The 21,597-nt window shown below is 36.4% G+C and overlaps 1 protein-coding gene across 2 annotated transcripts; it reads left to right on the top strand.

Moving 5' to 3' along the window:
* The first annotated feature begins 1,304 nt into the window (after positions 1–1,304).
* Positions 1,305–20,169, top strand: UFL1 (UFM1 specific ligase 1). 2 transcript variants are annotated; one of them, XM_014883644.2, is made up of 19 exons: positions 1,305–1,401; positions 2,065–2,210; positions 3,064–3,092; positions 3,840–3,937; positions 4,768–4,882; positions 5,125–5,255; positions 5,873–5,931; positions 9,221–9,367; positions 10,477–10,652; positions 11,315–11,494; positions 11,817–11,937; positions 13,909–14,031; positions 15,717–15,837; positions 16,260–16,423; positions 17,481–17,602; positions 17,743–17,823; positions 18,578–18,663; positions 19,081–19,261; positions 19,930–20,169. In XM_014883644.2, exons 1-19 carry the CDS (start codon positions 1,325–1,327, stop codon positions 20,140–20,142), a joined length of 2,370 nt encoding a protein of 789 aa, XP_014739130.1. In that variant the 5' UTR covers positions 1,305–1,324; the 3' UTR covers positions 20,143–20,169. The 2 variants fall into 2 exon arrangements, with proteins under 2 accessions (XP_014739130.1, XP_014739129.1); XM_014883643.2 differs by having other exon boundaries at positions 17,478–17,602.
* Positions 20,170–21,597: the final 1,428 nt, after the last annotated feature.

The raw sequence follows: 21,597 nt of genomic DNA, 5'->3' as shown, positions 1-21,597 counted from the left end.
ATGCTCAGTTTGGCCAGCCCAGTGATTCAGATTTTAGCTGAAAGGGATTATCTATTGCCTAGTAGAGTACATTTATAATTAAAGGACTTCAAATCCATTCAAGATTGGGTAGAAGGAATACAGTTCTAAGTCCCTAGTTCTTTTCCCTGTTGTCCCCTATGGTAGCCTATTTCTATATAATCTTCATAAAAACTGCCCGCAAAATTGCTATCACATTTTTTCCCCTATTCTTCCACTATACGATTCATTCACAATCAAGAACCTGACTAAACAATCTCCCTTGCTGTCTTTGCCTGCAGAGAAACACAGCTGTAATTAGCGAGCTTGGTTTAGATCTATGTTTTAGGAAGAGCTGCTCTTTGAGGAACCTGTCTCGCTGCCTGCAAAGGCTCCATGACCAAACTCCAACAGCAAACCTCAGTTGCCCAAGCAAAATCAATTTTCTATCTCAAAGAGAACGACCATTAAAACGGAAGCCATGTACTTATCCCACTATAAATGCTGTTACTATGTCAATTGCAAATTTTTTGTTCACGCTGTTTAAGCGTTCACTCAGCGCGACACCAACCCTGCCAGAGACATTTTCCTGTGACTTTTGGAAGGCAGAGTCCCAGAGTGGCTGTCAGGGTCAGTGAAAACAGCGGGTATGCGGGAAGCAGCGAGAGATCTGGAGGGACAAGGGCAGAGGAGCAGCAGGACGGATCCCGTTCCCGGCGTTGGGCAGCTTGCAGTGTCCCGCTGCCGTCCCGCCTGGGAGGTGCCGAGCCCCGGGGCGGGAGCACTCTGTGTGCAGCGCTCTCTGCCATCGCCACCGGCGAGTCAGCTCCAGATAGAGCCGGAAAGGCCTTTAGGTCTGTGGTCGGACAGCTAAATAAATTCAGCTGCATAACAGCGGTCCCGTTAAGTGGCGACATTATTGACCTCATACCCAACTCGTGGTCTAAACTTCATTTCAGGTTTTTGGAGTGGGAAATCACCGAAAGTAGTGGCGACCGAAAATAGTGGCGACACTAGCGCTGTTCACGCTGAAAGCTGGGCTCACAGCCCAGGCCCAGCGGCGATAGCCGTGGCCCGGCCGGAGCCGCCGCGAGCAATACGGCGAGCTGCTCCCTTGCCCGCCCCGCCGTGATGCAGCTGCTGCAGCCAGCCCCGAGTGCGGACGTCGGGTTTTGTTTCCTTTTCCGTAGCTCGCTTTCGCTCCGTTTGTTTTCACTGGCCCAGCCCGCGCAGGGGCCCCGCCGTGCCGCGGGGCGGCGCTGCCAGCGGAGGCCGGCCCCGCTCGCCGCCCGCCGCCGCCCGGCCGGGGCTGACGTGTCGCGGCGCCATGGCGGCGGCCTGGGAGGAGATCCGGCGGCTGGCGGCCGATTTCCAGCGGGCGCAGTTCGCCGAGGTGGCCCACAGGTGAGCAGGGCGGCGCCGGCACCGCCTGCCGCGCCCCTTCCCCCGCGGCCCCCGGTGCGGGCACCCCGCGGGTCCCGCCAGGCACGGCCCCTCCGCCGTTCCCTGACGCTGCTGCGAGCCCTGCCGGGACCCCGGGGCACGGGCAGGCCCACGGGAGCGACTGAGTGTGTAATCACAGCTAAGTTCCAGTTGCTCAAAATCGTCACGGCTCCAGCGCTCGGTTTCTCCCTTCTGTCTGCTTGACCAGTTGAGGTCGTTGCCCAGAACTTGTTTTTGTTAAAGGAAAATGAATCAGAGACGCGCAAAAATAAAATAAAAGCGCGCAGAAGTGTCATGGACACGAATTCTTTAATTAATTACAGGCGTTCCTAAATTCCCTGGCAGGTGCGTTCTGACAGCTGGCAGGGCTGGTAGGTGTTCAGGAGGAGAGTAAAAGTTTTGGAGAGCTGACTCGCCTAAGCGAAGCCATATGGATGATTTGGTGGGTGATAAGCAGGATATAGACATTAATTATTTTGTCTGAAAAAGTATATTCGCAAAGAACTGCAAACAATCTTTGTGGTACTCCCTGTGTTTAGTATGTTTGAAACGTCAATTTAAAGGTTAATCTTCTTTAGGAGGTACTTCCTTAGAATAACTGCTGACTCCTTCTGGTTTTGACAGATTGTCAGAACGGAACTGTATAGAAATTGTCACAAAGCTGATCGCAGAAAAGCAGCTGGAAGTAGTGCACACACTTGATGGCAAGGAGTATGTCACGCCAGCACAGATTAGTAAGGAGATCCGCGATGAGCTTCATGTATGTGGTGGTGAGTGTGGCATTTTCCTTCTTCCTTTGGATTTGGAAGTTACACAGAAAGGATTTGAAAGTCTGCAATACCCTTAATCTATCAGAAAAGGTCAGTTTGCTTCGTCTGCATATTAATTCACCTACTGCTCTTTTAGTTTTACTTCAGATCTCTGTCAAGCTTTTAGATAAGCATATCAAGATATATTATTTGGTTTATTTTCACCCATGTGGAATTTCTGACGTAAAAGTTGTATAAAAATCCATTTGAAGGAAATTTGGCATTTTAATATAGTTTAGGACCTGGCTGAGATGTTTGGCCTTGTCTTGGAATTTCAAAGTCATTCTCCTTTCACACTGTTAGTAATAATAACATTTGTAAGTTGTAATTGACAGGTCGTATTTTACCAGTGTAAAGAGCCTCCTGTATTGAAAGATGTGACTTAGATATATAAGGAAGCAAGTACTGTTCAGACAGTTTTTTGTCAATGGCTTTAATGAGCAGGCAGTTTATTGTACTTTGATTTATACTTAAGGGTGAATTTCACAGCGTCATATGTTTAGAAAAATTAACTTCTTATTACATACAGATTAGCCATTTTTTCACTGTTACCACAGGTTTGTCTCAGTTTGTGTTTTGCCGTTGTGTATCATACCAATGGGACAGTTTGGACTGAATAAAAATTTGCTGAGTGTTTTGTTAGTAGCATCATGCAAAGGTAGAAAATTTTAACAACCTCTGGGTACTCATGGACTAGTTTAATTGGTCTACAGAAAAAGTAATTAAATTTTGTGTGCACATTGAGCTGAACTATATTCTAAATCTGTTCAAATATGTTTCATGTACTAAATGTGTGTTTTAACTTCTCTTGAAGGTCGAGTTAACATTGTCGACTTACAACAGGTAACTTTAGTAATAGAAGCTTTATACTTCTTTATTTTCTTTGCCCTGTATAGTGTGAATATGGAGTTCATTAGTTATACGCCAGCTAAGATATTTTTTTAAAACAGAATAAATTTTATAAAGAGCTGGTAGCCCACATCTGGTTACTGCAGATTACTTAATCTGTCAATTTATTGCTTTATTGAAACCTCTCTGCTTAGTGATAATCTAGGACTTCTGAAATCACTACTAATATATACAGTTTTTGTTTATGAACTCTTTCTTTGCAAACTAAGGAGGGCAGACAGAAAAGAAATATGTTTCCCATTTAAATTTAAAGCTGCAGGAGCATGCATAATTAACTTTGCATGCCTCTTTGAATCCTCCTTCTTCCTTCATTATTCTCTTGTCTCCACTAATCTTTGTCCTGCAGTAGTCTTCTTCTGTGGCTAATTTTCCCTTCAGGCTTGAGCAAAATTACTTGGAAACAGAAAACTTTTCTGAAAGCCAGTTTCCTGTTTTCTCTTACTGCTTTCTGGTATTTTTTTATTATATAGATTTCTTTTAAACTTTTAGCAGTTGCAAAGAGAGGTTTTTTTCCCCTATAGCCTTGCTGGTTTATTCCAAGACACAGATTATGTGTATTTGTATGCAATAGTATAAAAAAATAAAAGCAGGTTTGCTCAAGATATAGGAATGTGTAACTACTATGTCAGTGTTTGAGAACAATTTTCAATTTAAAGTTCTGATAAGAGGTGTGTTTTTTAGGTAATAAATGTGGACCTTCTGCACATTGAAAACCGAGCTAATGACATTGTTAAATCTGAAAAAGGTATTCAGCTTGTACTGGGACAGCTTATAAATGAGTGAGTACCTTCAGGAGCAATATGTATAATTCATACTGTATTTATTTTTTAAAACGCAGACTAAAAATAATGTCCAAGCTTTGTTGCTTCTAAAATGAAATACATTTTTCTTGGCTGATCTTAGAGCTGTTTAGTGGTGAACAGTGCTGCTTTAGGCAGGTGAGGCCTATCACAGCAAAGCATCCAGTGAATCCATGGTGTAAAGGTCCTACTGAACGTCTGTGTTCAGTGTCCTGCATTTAAGGGACTTCGTTTCTTACCCAGTGTCTTTGTGTACAGCAGCCAGATCTCATTTGCTCTCTGGCTTTGCTGTTTGCCTCAGCTCTTGACAAACCTTCTGCCTCTTGTTCTATCTCACAAGCCTAAGATGTTTGAGCTATTTATTTCATTGCTTCCAGCACACTAACAGCCACTGAAGTAATACTCTTACGGGGTTGTTCTTTTTATTGATTGAGCTCCAGGATCTGTTCTTGTCAAAGAATATGTAGTTCCTGGTTCTCTTGACATAGTTAAGACCTATCTTGCTTACTAAAGCTGTTTTCCAATTTTCATTGACATAATGTTTTCCTCTTTCTCTTGCTTGAAATTTTCATACAAGTAGATAAATGGCCCATCTTAATACTAGCTACCTCCTTAGCAGACTTTTTTAAAAAAACACACATTTTCACTTACTGTTCTCCTTTATTAATTTAAGATAACTTTCACTTTATTTTTGCAAAGATGTAGCAGAAAGAGGTATATTAAAAGTGGTCAGTTATTCAGTATGTGATCTTGGCATTGACTTTGAATGCCGCACTTAATGTGTTATCTTTTTCTTGTTTTCACAAAAGGAGTTATCTGGATCAATTAGCAGAAGAAGTAAATGATAAACTCCAGGAAACTGGCCAGGTGACAATATCGGAGCTCTGCAAGACATATGACCTTCCAGGAGACTTCCTGATACAGGTGATGAAAGCCATCAACCTGGCAAGTGCAGAATTAGTTGTGGCCACCTTCTTTGTTTATCTTTGCAATATTCATGGCTTTAAGTCACTCTTTTGCACAAAATTAATGCCAAGGGTAAATCTTAGTTTCATGGTGCATCTGCAAACCACACTTTTGTTTTCTGCAAAGTTTTCTGTCATTAGATATCCATATATCTGATGGAAGAAGGCATGCCTTGAAAAGCTCAATTCTTCTATTTACAGGCATTATCCAGGCGTTTGGGCAGAATTATTCATGGACAACTAGACCAGGAAAACCGTGGGGTGATTTTTACAGAAGCCTTTGTGTCCCGTCATCGAGCACGCATTCGTGGGCTCTTCACTGCGATTACTCGGTAAATTGCAATGCCTGCAACCACATATTAATGAATTTTTGCCATAGGTCTGTATGGGCCAGATTCACTTGTGATTGAAAAAGAAAAGGAAAACACGACCTCTGGATAGATTCTCCTAAGTGTAGTTCAGTTCTTGGGACCAATTCTCAGTTATGCTAGACTCACTTGTTAGAAATGGGGACTCTCTTTTGAAGAACAAGGGAAGTATAACAATATACACTATACAACATACTTTAGCTGAAAAAAATGTTAATCTATAGTTATTTTGTTACTTTGTAGAATATCTGTCCACTCCTTAGTCGGTTACATATTGATGTGGTCGCTACATGTGATTATAGATAAGTGTTTCTTATTAAATCAATAAATTTTTGTGTCACTTTGTAGGAAGAGGAAAAATTAACAAAGCAGAAGTTTCCTTACAGTAATTATCATAGCTTTTGTGTTATCACTTTACAGTAATTCAGAATTAAAACTTTGTAAGCTCTTTCAAACATCAGTGTAGTACCCTGAGATACTATGTAGTTCTGCCGTCTATAGTAACCTCTCTTACTTCTGGATTCTCCACGTCAGTTTCATGTCATTAATTTATATTGTTTTGTGTTTCTTTTTTCCCCAAGGCCTACACCTGTAAGTAACTTGATCACTCGGTATGGATTTCAAGAACATTTACTTTACTGTGAGTTTCATTCAGAATATTTTGTGTGTCTGTTAGGAAATCCATTCTTCATTATTAAAAGTATGCTTTCAAAGAAGCTTTTTAGTATATAGCCTTAATTCTGAAATACAGAACAAAGTGTTTCCTTTTAGTGTAGAAGGTATTAAACACTTTGTGCTATCCATAACTGAAGGAATGTTCTCTGTATCCAAAGCAATGAAAACACTGGTTGACAAGATGCCTCTTGGGGCAGAATGATGCAAGAAGTACTTATTTATTAATCTCTTTCATTATTTGCCCTTAGCTACTGGCAGTTTTATCAGTGAAGCACACAAAAGGGGACAGATTTTATGTAGCCAAATGGCATTAATTGCTCGGGATTTTATTTACTGACTTTTTTCTGTGATAATGAAGACTAAGCTTTTATTACAGTCTTAGTTAAATGACTTTATATGCTGAGAGATAAAACATATCCTTAAACTGTTTGCTTTTATTTTCCACAGTTCCTTTTCTAAATAGAAATGCATAAAGATTCCCTATTGAGCTGCTGAAATCTTTAGGCTCTACTTGTTTGTCACTTTGTGTGCCCTCTCCTGTCTCTCAAAAATGCTGCTTCAAGCATCATTAGTCTTCTATGCTGGCTGACCAAGTGCTGCTGGTCTTTTAAAATCCTTTAATGGTTTTCTATCTCTTCTCATGAACCTTAATGCTTCTCTTGATTGGGTCCTTTTGCCCTCAGGGCACTGCTCACTTTAGCTCCAATGTAGTATCTCTCTGCTTATCCTGTTGTTCTCCAACACAAGCTTATTAATTAAAAATTAACATCCTACCACTTAAATAAAATCATGTAAAACTCTACTTTCACATAATAGATTTAAAATTGTCACCTTTTTTTTCTCTTATGTGCCATCCAGGTTTTCACAGATTAAAGAGAAAATCTGTGAAATTGCATGTCTCAATGCCTGGCAAATTTCAGTATTTGGTTACAATCTATTTAAGATAAGTCCTTCAAGTACATCAAGTATATACACGTTTTGATGGGTACAGTGTTAATGTGAATTAAGTGCTGGTGTTTTTCTGGCACCAGTGATCATCACAATATGTACTTCTAGTACTTCTATGGGTTTTTTTTAGTGAGTTTGTTCCTCTTTTTCTTTAGCTTTTCCTACTGTCTTTCATTACCTCGGCAGTTTCTAAGGCTTTTTATCTTTTTATTCACTGCCAGATTTTATTGTGTCCATTTGCTGAGATACCATTTCAATTTCACAAATGTTGGAAACTTGAAAAATACCTTTTAATAATTTTACTTTTTATATCTGTTGCTGTTAGCAGTGTGTTTAAAAGTGGTCTTTGTCAGTTTTCTGTTTCTTCCAGAATAAAAATGTAAGTTCGGTGTAATATTTGTATCATTTACAAACAGCTAATTATTTAATCAAAATTTGGGTTTAGACAGGATAAATATTATTCTTTGGTTCTTTCACATAGATGTGCTGCTATTAATTTAAAGCTCTCATAAAGTTACGATAAAAAGTAGTTTTAGACATGAGAATGTCTTCAGGTTAAAACACTAATTACAAAGCCTAATGAAATCACAGATGTTATTCATTTCTGAGCATTATGTTACTGTTACAGGACTGACATAGAGGGACACTTACCATCTTTGCCAGACTTTGATAGAGACCTAATAGCACACTACAAACTACTTGGCCACCTTTAAAAATAAATGTGAATTTATGGTAGTTCTACAGGGATCCTATTGTTCTAAAACAAAATACTGTCTGGACATAATTGTAGCAATGGTCTGTGAAATCTCTGAGGGAACCTCCTCTGCCCTGGAGTTTTAAAACTAGCACTTGATAAAATACAGAATTTAATTTAATTGATGTCTTCACTTCACTTTTCTTCTGACATTTTCTTTCCCTAAAGACTCTGGATCATTAATAGATTTTTCAACCAATATTGCAGAGCTCTAGGAAAGTCTAATTCTTTTTCCTAAAAACTTTGACTAAAAAGTTGAAATTGCAAACAGGGAACTAATCTGTATTTTCTGACAATTTGCTGAAGTGGAATAGGCACATTGACTCTATTTTCTAAGGCAACTAAAATATTAGGAAGTATAAGAAACTAATTTTACTTCCAGAATTGGTCTTATAAGTTCCATTTTATTCAATGTGACTGAACCATGGCAGAACATGATTTCTGGCTCGTGTCTTAAATTACATAAGGCTGTATTTTGTTTAAATCAGTTTCTCTTTCTGTTGCATTTTTTCAGTGTAAGTATTGTTCATCTTTGCTAGTGGCAGTTTTGTTCAATAGCTGCTAGCTTATAGAAGCTCATCTACACTATGAGCATATCAAAAACTATCATGATTTGCTATGTACTGTTTCTTCTGGAGTTGGTCTTTCAGGTAAACTTTCCTGCATACATGAGCTAAACCTCTGCTGTACTAAGCATGTTGTGGTGTTAAATGCTGCTTTTATTTAATGATGAAGAAGCCTTGCCATATGATGCCATTAAATATTTTGTTCCAGAGTAAAACTTGTCTTTTAATGAAATAGAAATGAACATAAGCTGAGTATAAAAAAGACATCTGATAAAGCTCTGGAAATTAGCAAAGTTAGCAGTTAATGTCACTGATTTTTTAAAATATATCTCTTGTATTACAGAAAGGCAGGAGCAGAACATAGGAGGCAAATCAGATGTTTGTATGCAACTTAAATGGATTTTAAAAAATCTTATTCAGCATCGAGAAGTGCTTCATACTTTGGTACTACCAGTTACCAATATGTTCTTCGTCAGCAATATTTGTGTATTCTCAAGAGATTATTATTGGCAGCTGTGTTACACACAGTTTGTGTTAGTTTAGGAAAGTCATTACCTAAAATGTCATTTTCTGTGTTCACATCTTTTTTTTTTCCATTTTGGTTACCATGCAAGCAGTGAATTCAAAGAGAAATTATTAATAAAATGATAGTATATTTTGCTCTTCTGGCCAGAGAAAGATTCTTCTATGTTTGCATTTTTTAATTAAAAGCTAAAACTACCTAGGTTATATGTTCATAGAAAAACTTTTTGATCCTGGCATTGTGGCTCACTCTTTGAAAACATTGTCTGATTTCCAGAGCTTTTGTGAAGAAATTCTGATAAGTGTTAAAAATAATTGATAGAGCTTGGCAGTGTTTCACTAGAGCAAGCACAAATTAATTGGTGGAAAGAAAGAAGAAACAAACCAGAGAAAATAATTGCTATCTTTTGATTAATGGATATACTAACTTAGGAAACATCTCTTCATTTATTTTCCTCTTGTAGCTTTGCTAGAAGAACTTGTTAACGCTGGTCGTCTAAAAGGCACCGTGGTCGGTGGGAGACAGGATAAGGCTGTGTTTGTTCCAGACATCTATTCCAGAACACAGAACAAATGGGTGGATTCCTTTTTCAAGCAGAATGGTTACTTAGGTAATTAATCCATATTCTTACAGATGAAATAGGTTTCTAAAAGTAGTGTAGGTAATTGGTGTTACTTTAATATAGCTAGTGCTTAGAGTGAAGCCTCACTCCACAAGGAGGAGTGGAAATCAATGCAGTGGCTGATATTCCTTTGCTAAAAGACCGTCTTGCTCATAATGATGTGTGCTACTTTATCACAACAAACTGTATTTCAGTAGAGGCGACCATACTGCTAAGCAGTAACTATTTCTCACAAACAATTACAAATGCTGTTTTTATTACTGTTCTGAAGACATTGATTAGCTTGCTCATTGTAAACTTTTCAGATCACCATGGCTGGAGTTTCAGGCCAGGTGTTCAGATTACAACCAAACTTTGGCTGTTAATAGTCCAAACATGCAGTGATCAGGAAGAATTTTTTTCCAAAATAATATTTGTGGAACTGGAGTGAGTAGCACTAGTATCCTGATTTGAATGCAGACCATTCTGTGTAACTTCAAGCTGAGTGATGCTGGATGACGGTGTTTTGAAACACCACAAGCTGTGGCAAAATGTGGATCTGAATAAAGAAGGGAATGTCTCCTTATGGTCCCAAAAAATGTCAGGCCTTAAGTATCAGCAGCAGTTCTTGCAGATTGAAAAGGTTCACCATAATTTACAACGATAGTAGTAAGTGTTTATGTAATAGTACTTGACTGATGGAGTGTCTGTCAGTCTTTGAGTGTTTTCCCCATGTCTTAAGTATAAACTGGTAAATAGTTGAAAACAAAACACTTGGACACTGTATGTATTGTAAATATTGTTCATGCTATATTAGAATACTTGGAAAAGAGATGACTGCATATAAACTTAATGGTATAAGAATCAAAAAAAATCAGTTTTCTAAACTCAGATCACTAAGTCACGTCTATGATTTAATCTGCATACTTCTATTAACAACATTTAGATGTCGCCTGTACTGAACTAAGATTTAGGTCAGCATTATCTTACGGCTGTGTTTAGTGATATAAAATATATGTGTAACTCTTCATTTCCTGCTTTCAAAATAAAGTCATCCCATAAGATCTTGTATGTATATGAAGGAACTAAGTTTTAACAGACATCTAACTATTTTTTAGAATTTGATGCATTGTATAGACTTGGCATCCCTGACCCAGCAGGCTACATTAAAAAAAGATACAAGTCCGCACAACTCTTATTTCTGAGAGCAGCTTGTGTTGGTCAAGAAATTGTGGATCAAGTTGAAGCCTCTGTGGAGGAAGCCATCACCTCTGGAAGCTGGATAGATGTAGCAGTAAGCAATCCTTTCAGTTGTTGTTGTCAAATTATCCTTTATTGCAATTACACATATGTATAATGAAATTCTATGTTGTCAAAGAAGTAAATTCAGTTTAATTAAAATGACAAGTAAAAGGGTATTATTTGCCTTTGATTTGATCGGAACAAAAACAGGGGAAGGACATACTGGCTTTCAGTTTATAGATATGTAAGACTAACTTTAATTTCAAAAGTAGTGTGAAAGTACTCTTCTAGAGAGCAATATATTTCTCTTGGGCTTTTTTGTTTTTTTGAGAAAATGTCTCAACTAAATACTTACAACACTTTTGGTGGGCAGAGGGATCTTAGCCACTTTGTTCTGGCTAACTCCTGATTTTAGGCCTTAGAGCACTACCTTTGTTGCTCTTAAGTCCTGCTATTGTTCTGTGTTTGGTGTTGCTCTGTAGCTGTTGAGCTTCATCTTGAAGAAGTTGCCATACGTTTGCCCAGAGGTAACACGTGTTTCTAGAGCAATGTAGATTTGCCGTGTTAGAAGGTTTAAAATAGCACGTACTCTTAAATGATAGCTTAATTTGAAAAGTGTAATGCTTTCTAAATAGTTAGCAGATGTCAAATGGCCTGTGTCTATTCTGTTTATCCACTTACAAGACTATTGTATTTTAATTTTCTTTACCCTAGACTCTTCTGCCCAGCTCATTGTCAGTAGAAGATGTTGGGATCTTGCTGCAGCAAGTGATGAGATCTTTAAACAAAAGCTCTTCAGGTTTAGTCTTCAGTGACACCATTGCAGTCAGTGAGAAATTTCTAAGCAGCTGTGCTGAGCTCTTCTCTGATCTGATGCAACAGAAAGCAGAAAAGGTACGGTAGGTTTTTTATTGGTCAAGATGCAGTGCATGTTTAGCTTTGGAGTAAAGCTCATGGGACTTTCCAGTCACTGTCACAATTTCTGTGCATCTTATCTGAAATACAACTAGAGAAGAAGCAAAACAAGTGAACAACAGGTTTCTATATTTAATGGGTGAAATTTATATTCTGGTGCACTCAGGAAGCCCAGTCTCATTTGTTGGACTTGGAAAACATGATGTTTGATTAGTGTACTTGTAAATGTCCAAATAGCTTAAATGTTCCTTCCATTGCTATGTGTATCTTTTTGCTATGATGTGCATATTCTTCATTTTAGGAAATTAAAAACAACCCTGTTAATTTAATCTCTGAAGAAGATTTAAAACAGGCTTCTTGTTTAGAGAACTCATATGCTAATAAAAAAGACAAAAAGGATGAAAGAAGAAAGAAAGCAACAGGTAAAACATCAATATTCAGCTTAAGCAATAAAAAACAAAACAAACTTGTTTTATCTTTGGAATACTCAAATATAAAGTTAGTAGGACAATATATTGTAGTTTATTAAATGCTTCCAGTCTGTGTTTAAGTTATTTAACAAATAATCCAACTGCTTGCCATTATACTGTGGATGTGGATATATCTCAACTACGTCTATGAGAACTAATTTCAGTCTTAGAAATGCAGAGGAAGTATTATAAAGGTCTCTTGAGTTAGTTCAACACAAGACAATAGTTTATAGAAGCAAGGAATTCTGTGTTCATTTATTATTTTATACAGTATGATCACATAAGACTGAATAAAACCAGTATTAGGTCAGGGACCTCTATGCCATGTTTTATTACACTATGTAGATACAATTTTAGTCCCCATTTTTCACGGATCCAGGAAAATTAATATGTTTCTTATTATTAGTCTTGAGATGTTAATTCCAAAATAACTGTCTAAATTGAGAATGAGTTTTTTGGTTTTGGTTTTTTTTTGAAGAATACTAATACATCTGGCTTGATTGAATATACTCATGTGGAAAATAGAACATTCTACTCTAAAAAAAAAAAACATGAGTAGGCCTGAGTTGATATGAAAATTAAACTTATTCTTGCCACAAGAGATGGCAGATTTTTTCTAGGCCATAGCTAAGGTAGAGAAGCTTGAAACTTTAATTGAACTGTCATAAGAGAATGACTTTGGTTTCCAGCCCTCTGAGGAGTGAGACTCTACTGAGCTTGTACTACATGTCTAGACAAATTCATGTTACCCACAGGTAACATGCTGCACCATCAGCAAGCACTACCCTGAAATGGTTTATTATGGACTGTTATGTGCATTACCTAAAAACACCCCAACATAACAGTTTTATGTAATGTAATTGCTGTAATGCAGTCACATTTCAAATAAGCTTGTGAAAAGCACTAATTTTTTTGGCTGTTCCTGCAAAGTGATGCTTAAAAATCCATCTATGGCATGTAACAGATGCAGTTAGCTTTTTAAGTTATAGCATCTTGTCTTTGTGTTTCCTTTTCTTAAACAATATTAATTATATAATGTAGTTACTTGAAACCTTGGGCCATATTTAAATGGAAATGGAAAAAACACATACTTTCTCAAGGCTTAGTGTATATATGTGTGGTACACATATATATAAACTTAAACAAACTTAAATATATAAGCATATATATGTTTAAACATTTGTATATTTAAATTTCTTCCAAGTGAAAAAATAACAGAAGAGGCTGCGAAAAAGGGAACAAAGAGTAGAAGAGCTTGCCTTGTGGAGAGGGACTGTATAGCAAATTGAGATTCTGTCTGCAATTGCATACATTGATTGCAGGACTTCTGAACAAAGTAATTTGTTGAGTATATCAGAACTGGAACATCCCATTGCTCTACAGTCATCTTGAAAAGTCAGAAAAGATTGAGTGCTCTAGTTAATTGAATGTGTGCTTCCAAGAATATTTTGGATAAATGCTTATAGTGTTGGACTCTTTCTCTAAAAATTAACAGTTACATTATCTAAAATATTTTTACAAACTCACTTATTTAGCATCATTGAATAAAAATGCTAAATGCTTACTAAGATGCTGTTTTCAGCCAACAGAAAATTCACTGTTGCATTATGGACTTTGGTATCTCATCTTTTTTTAGCTGAAGAAAGACATTGTACTTTTTTTTATTATTATATGTGCATTTGATATTAGTGTTTGTGTTTATTAATGACATTATCTTAAACAAAGCTTTGCCTCAGTTGCTTTTTTTTCTTAAGAATGAAAGTTATAGCCCTAAGATTCTGAAATGTGTGTTCTAGGTTGTGTTTAGAATCAGGTTGTGGTTTTCAATCCAGTATTAACAAGTTACAGATAAATTACCATGGTATTGTGAACTTTTTAAGTTCTACAACTTTGCTGTGTACTAAGCAAGTAATTCCCCACCAGAGGGCAGTGGAAGCGTGAGAGGAGGAGGTGGTGGGAATGCCAGAGAGATAAAGATTAAGAAAACCAAGAAGAAAGGAAGAAAGGATGCTGACAGCGATGAAGAGTCACAAGGGACTGCCACAGGTTTGTCATTTTATTTTAGGCACTATGTATTCATATCTATTCAACATGGTTTTATTACTTGCTTTTTTTTCTACATGTCTATTATTCCCCCACTGTTTAGCTAAGGTCAGCTAAAATGTCAAGAAGATGAGAATACTATGTAGTTAAAATTGTATCAATGGATGTGATGTTGCTATTTAAATGAAATGTACATTACATGTTCACTGAAGTATATAACGTAGTCTTCAAAAAAGAAATATAAGTCAAGGAAATAATACCATTTTATATTTATTCTTTTATTTTATGTAGGAGATGCTGTACATTTTGGGGTGAATGTTGCACTTGATTTTGTAACACCTACTGCATAGTGAGTGTATGAAAAATGAATGGCCTAAATTAACAAATCATAGCAATCAAACAGTTTTTTCTTAGGAATAAAATATACAGTCAAAACTTATGTTTTGGTAGTTTTAATATCACTCCTTATTGTTGCCTATTTCTCTACCTTCACTATTACAAGAAAGAGCATGAACAGCTTGCTAAGTAAAAGCCAACATTGTTAGATTTAGAGCAAACAGTGGTTGCAAATGAAGCAATCGTGTTCTTTCGTTTGATGGAGAACCAGAAATCTGTGCTTCCATTTTAAATGTAGAGTGCAGACTCAATACTGATTGAAAAATACTTTTAAACATGATATTTGAAGTGTGAAATAACGTGCAGTAATTTTGTTTGATACTGCTCTCACATAGCACTATAATTCACATATAAATGGAATTATTTTTCAGGACTACTCAGTTACTGAGTAAAACAATGTTCAGTCACTTTTGGTTTTTGTTGTAGACTTTCTGTTTTGCCCTTGTTGCTGTTTGTATTGCTGTATTATAATATAGTTTGAACCACAATCTCGAAGTAAACTCGTATGAAACCATTCAAATGTAAATGTTTTTAAAACCTGATTTATCCTCCCTTTTCGCTTGTTTATGAGCCTTATATGTTCGTTACTACTGTGGCACAGCAAGGAACATCATTGATCTCCATACTTATGTGCACAATAAGCCTGTTTTAAGGTGCATCTGAAACATGTCCTTTTCTGGTTCTCTGTCATCGTTCTGATCTCATTCTTATAAAAATTCTACAGCACCCAGGAAAGTTCATGTTTTGTGCAAAACCAAAATACAGATACGCTAAATGGTATACATATGAGTTGCTTTTATTACTGAAACACCTTGCCTGGTTTAATTTATCATATTTCAGGCTTTATACTGTCAAGTTTAGGACACCGTGTTACATGATTGTGTACCTTACTAAATGAAGTTTAAAAAAATAAAAACAGTAGCCTTGTGAAATCCTTCAAGCAGGAACACTCAGTTCAGTTTTTGCACTTTAAATTCTATGTGGTCTTGGTGGCATTATCGTTTCTAAACTAATGGGCCAAGCAGACTGAAAAATGTCACCAAAAATGCGTATGCTCATATACTACTTCAATTGTCTATTACAGAAACTTTTAAGTGATCAAAAGATAAATTTTGTCAGTTTTTCATATGTGTAAAATTCAGCTGTCATGTACAATCATCCCTTTTTTTCCATTGTTGATAATGCATTTCTTCTATGGTGTTTGAACTTTGGGGCTTTCTCATGCCACAAAGTAATTGCAGCAATACTAAATGGAATGTTTTGTCAGTGAGTGTTGTTTATGGCCACTACAGGGAGGAATAAGAAGCTGGAGTTCCCTTTCATGTCACAAGAGGAAATTGAGGATGTTTTAAAGACTCGCTTGCAGGATTGCCCTGAAGAACTTATTACAGAAATTGCTGAACATTTAAGAAGGTAATTTCAATAATTCAGCTGGAGTTAGAAAATTGGTGATTCACTTCAGATGAATCTACACTTCACTGTGTTTTCTTGCTTAGAAAAGAATGCTTTGTTGATAGATGTGAACCACAATATTCTTTTTCTGTACAGCTCCATGTTACAGATGTCTTATGTGTACATACTATACATACTTACATACCATACATACTATAACATTAGAACATCTGCTATTAAGTATATTTTAATTTCCTTGTGTTTTTGGTTTTTTTCTAACTTCGTAATTTTCTTTTTGTTTATCTCACCATTCTGTAGTGTTCATGTCCCTGACATTTACTACATAATGAGATAATTTTCTCTATTGCTGATATATTTGGGAAAACCTTGTACAGTTTCACACTTTGCTCAATGTTTTCTCCTTTCTTCTTTCCTGTTCTAAGACCTTTGACAAAAACTTACCAGGAAGTTGTGCGTTCTGTTTTTACATCTTCAACATCTTCCTCTGGAGCCAACAGAAGACAGGCTATGAAGGACTTGCAGGAGGAATTCTCAAACTTGTACAACAACATTCGTTTATTTGAAAAGGGAGCAAAGCATTTCACAGGTACAAAATGTGTACTTTGAAAAATTATGCTCCTTCAAGGATGTTAAATTTATTGCGGAATCTACGTTAAAGGTCAGACAGGAGCAAGAGTTCAAAAAGTAAAATCTAAAAAGAAAAGCTAGAGATGTGTTTAGTATGCCTAACACTGCCTTTATGCTGAAGTTCTTTGCTTTGCACAGTGATTGAAATACATTCTCTTTATTTCATATTCTGTTATGTCAAGATAACTGTGTTTTTGCCTTTCCTTCCCAAGTATTTGCATTCCTTCCAATTTTTCACTGTCTAGGTGAAAAAAATAAAAAGGAAAAGATTACTAAGCTCACTTTATTCTGTCAGCTGTGCCACTAGTGAAAAAATTGAATACCACCTGATTCTAAGAAGCTGCTGTTTAAATCTCATAGGTTTGGTACTGAAAGTAGCTGCTGCTTGAGGAGAGTCTGTCAGAATGGTTTTGCAGGGAGTTACTCTGAAAGGTTAGCATTAGGAAAATACTGGAGACATTTCCAAGATTCTCTGCTGTATGCAGCTTTCTCCTAGAATTTTCCCTGTGGAAATCTTCTAGCAGAAGCAAAACAACTTGATATTCCTGTATTTTGGAATAGCCTTTGTTCCCATTAGTCTTTGTTCTTGGACACGTATTTGGTAGCCTCTTTTTTTTTTTTTTTCAAAATTCCAGCATTTCAGTCTTCAAGTGACATGGCTGTTCTTCTATTTAATTGCTTGTCCTGCAGAATTTTCCTTTATATACTCTTGACTTGTTGAATAGCGGTGGTTCAGGAGGATTCAGGGACTAGTTTACTGCTTTTACAGATACATCTTTGAAATACTAGCAATGCATTAAAATGTTCTTATAGACCTGAAAGCTCGCATTTTTCACTGAATGATGTTCCTTAAGAATCTTGTCCGAGCAAATGAGGGATGTTATCTTCATGTATCCAGAGAACTTTCTCATACTACTCATAGTTGATGGAGTCCACAGTTAGGAAGGTGCTCTGATAACATCACAGGAATCAGAAAGCTAAAAGAAGTTACTTTAATCACTTATTTCTTTTAGCAGATGATACTCTTGCCAAACACCTGTTGAAGACTCTGTGTACAGACATTACAAATCTGGTTTTTAACTTCTTGGCATCTGAATCAATGATGACAACAGAAAATTACTCTACAATCACAAGTGAGGTACAGAAATAAAAGTTCCTTTCTAAAATTTCAAGTAGATCAGTGGTGTTTGTTCAATAAGTAATAGCTTCCCTTGACATATGCCTACATGTAAAAAGACGATTAATATTACAGATTATTTCCATTCTTGTCCCATACAGGGCAGAATCAAGATTTTAGGTAAACTGCCAGAAGATACCAAAGGTCCTTTAACTAAACTACATACTTCTCTGAATGGCAAGGTAAAGTTAATCAAGTTCAGATCTTCTGTTTTGCTGATACAATGCTAATAAATAGCTGACACGTACATAACCACTGCTGTTGTAAAGGATGAAGGCAAAATAATCTTTTGTATTTATGTAAGGCAGTGAGAGAAAGTGTGGTTTTTTTATCTGTGAATTTTCAGAGATGAAAAGGTGATCTTCCATTTTGGTACTGATAGTCACCTTTGGCTCCTTGCTGCCATATGGAACCCAGTGTGCCTTTCATGGGCAGGTGAGAAGATTGAAAACTGAGCAAGAATCTCCAGTGTGAAGTGGTTGATATTTCTTGTATTTTGTTCCCAGAGTTCTTGCTTGTTCTCCCATGTATTTCTTAACTAGTAAAATTACAGATGTTTTTAAAAAACCCCAAACATTCAGATTATGCCAGTGTAGGCACAAGGAGAATTATTTATTAATTATTTTATGCCAAAGGTCATATTGAGGTGTTTCTTAATAAAAAATCCATCTGTAAGTAATTGTAGAACATGCATTCATTTTTAATTTTATTTCCAAGACTAATGAATCGCATTACACTTGAGTTAGGATTTAAGTATATGAACTGTTGTAAGATGAACAAATGCAATTTCTACTAAATACATGTTACTTTCGCTTTTTTTCCGTAGTTTATTTCAAGTGTATTCACAGTCATCTTTTGTGTGATTAAATGTGAACAGTAGTTAAAGTTTTTTACAATCTCCAAACACAGGTTAAATATTTATGTTATTTTTAATAGAGTATAGAAGATTTTCTTTCGTGCCTTGATTCTGCAGTGGATATTTGTGGTATTATGGTGAAAAAAGGAGACAAAAAGAAGGAAAGGTACCTTAATTTAATTATTCTATGAAATGTGGCTATATTGCTGCACAAATGCTGGATAGTTAGTATGGGAGCAGTCATACTCAATGTGTAAGAGATTCCAAGCTGCTTAACTGTAAAATAGAAAGGCAGTTCTAAATCCATGGGAGAAGGAGGAGAGGAGAATTCACATTTATCTAGTTTTGTTGGCTCACTACTTTCTGTGATACAGTGTATAAATTCGCTAGGGATCTTTCAAAATCTGAGCTATGCCAGTGATAATTTGTTGGGGTTTTTTTATTAATGTTTTGGAATTCCACATAAATAAATGGTCAGAGGAGGAAATTAATTGATGTTAAATAAGTTTTAGTATCTGTGATCAACTACTATATGATAGAATCATAGAATCATATTTTTGTTTAATATATTCTTGTTCCTTAGGCAAGTCCTGTTTCAGCATAGACAAGCTCTGATTGAGCAGCTCAAAGTCACAGAAGATCCAGCTCTTGTTCTGCACCTGACATCAGTATTGTTATTTCAGTTTTCAACTCACTGCATGCTTCATGCACCAGGAAGAACAGTACCACAGATCATTAATTTCCTAAGTGGCAAGATCCCAGAGGTATTCTTTCTTTCTTTTTAAGGCGAATTTACCTTTTTAATTCGACAGAACATGAAAGTTGTGCCTCACATTATTTTTGCTGCATAAACCTGACGCTCTTGGGTTTCAAGTACACACTTACATACAGAATATACAATTCCTCTGATCTGTACTGCATTGCAAACCTGTCTTTTCAGGGATCTGTCATCAAATTTTATTATAAAATTTAAAAATCAATCTGTTATTAGTCCTTTGACTTAACCATAGAGACAGCTCTCTCGAGGGATTCTTACAACTGAATAATTTCTTTCCTCTGAGCTACAGCACGTTTGCTTTTTAAACTTTCCTAATCCAGTGTTAAAGAAAGATGTACCTCTTCAAGAGCAAATACATTGAGATTCTGTATTTTATACTGCCAAAAATGGCGGTGTTTACTAACTGCATTGCTTTAATGCAGTCAGTGGTTAATTCTCCTGTTTTTGCAGCATGGATGCACTTTCAGTTTTCTGCCTCTTTGAATGTCTCTTGGAATTCAGGTTGTCAAATACTTCATTAGAAATATATTTCTGTATCACTAACTCTCTGCCCAAGAATAGGAGAATGCTTTTTAAAAACATTTCATCTTTAATTATAGGTCTGTCTGTGTAACACTGACATCCCCTGGGTTTGTTCTCATTTTTTGCCCTCAGGATCAGCATTCACTGATAGTCAAATACCACGGATTAGTGGTGAAACAATTGACCAGCCAGACTAAGAAAACTGAACACGGAGACAGTGACACAAAAGATAACATGGAAGAGGAGGAAGGAGCAGAAAGCATTCGAAAAGAGCTCCAGGAAATCACTACCTCTATCAAAGATCTTGTTCTCAGACCTAGGAAATCTTCTGTAACAGAGGAATAAAACTGTTACTCAGCATATCCACCTCCATGATAGAGTCAGACTTTATTTTCTTTTATGCTGAAAAAAAGGGACAACAAAATGTTTGACAGACTTTAAATTTGGCCTCTAATAGTTTGCAAATCACAGCTGGGGAAGGACAGTTGCTGGGTGATGGTGGCAAATAGAATTTTGTTACTTCTACAGTGTACTTCTAACACACATTAATGTAAATGTGACAGAACACAGTTGTGGACACTTTGGGTATGAAACCAGTGGGTTTTAATTGGCATACTCATGTGAGACCTCAAGAAATTACTCTTCAAATAACAGTGTATTTTGTCCCATACACACACAGGCTGATAGTTCTACTTCTCTGATATGGATTTATAGTGAGATAAGGATTGCATATAAGTGTCTATAAGCCTATCTTAATTTCAAATACTGGTTTTGAAACATACTCTGTTACCTAATAGGACACCAGTGAAGGGCATCTTTGGGTTGGTATCATTAGTGGATGTTCTCAGTTTCTGTTCACTGGCCTGCGACAGTAAAACATTTTGAGTACGAGTGGTTATTGTTAAACTTAAGGGAAGTGCCCCACTACTGATACGAGTTTCAAAATGTACTGAAAATTCATGAACATAAGCACAGTCATGCTACTGCTGTATTCTGCTAACGTCTGAAATAGCTCTTCATTTAAAACTTGTAATTCAGAGGAGGTGACACTTTTGCATTAGGATTTTGGGAGCAGATAAATCCTGTTACACTTGCCATATTGTACATGCCAGGTGTTTATTCAGCAGACTTGCTGAGTGTTTAGTCCAGTTCCCGTAGCAGATAGAAGCATTTGTCTGCATTCTGTCAGCTCTTGAGAGAATTTGTGGTGTTCTGTTTATCCTGAGTTTCTTGAAAATTGTTCAGTTCATTATCTTTCTACATATACTTCATAGACAGAAATATTGCTTCTCTCAGGTTTTTTGCCAGCCTTATATTTACATGAACAGTACTTTATGTCTTCAGGAAAATGCAAAAATATGAACAATTGAGTTCTATCACTATTAATGCCATAATTCTTGTATGGCAAATATACTACTAATTTATTTTTAAGAGAGGATAATTTTCAAACTGGAAATATCTAAGTTCTATTACTTCAGTAATACCCATTGATTAAATATATGTAATTTCAGGGGGTTTGCATAACATCTTTTTTCATCTCTTATTACTCAACCTTGTTCTTTTCACTAAAAATGTCATTCACCCATCCTTGCCAAAACTGATGCTCGAAGAGGGCGAATTCTACTCCAATTTTTCTGTTTTCCAACAATTCACATACTCTGAGCTTAATCATAAATATATCCAAGCCTGAAATTGCAACAATTGAAAGTTGTGGGTACGGAACTCCAGTAACAGAGTAACAAATATTAAGGTAATTTTGGTGATGTAAACAATAGAATTTTACACATATTTAAAAGGCAG

The sequence above is a fragment of the Sturnus vulgaris genome, chromosome 3 (genome assembly GCF_052056855.1).
Source record: "Sturnus vulgaris isolate bStuVul1 chromosome 3, bStuVul1.hap1, whole genome shotgun sequence".
In the NCBI taxonomy this organism is placed as follows: Eukaryota; Metazoa; Chordata; class Aves; order Passeriformes; family Sturnidae; genus Sturnus; species Sturnus vulgaris.
Note: the sequence above shows the minus strand (reverse complement) of the source record. Positions and strands in the feature narration are given on the sequence as shown.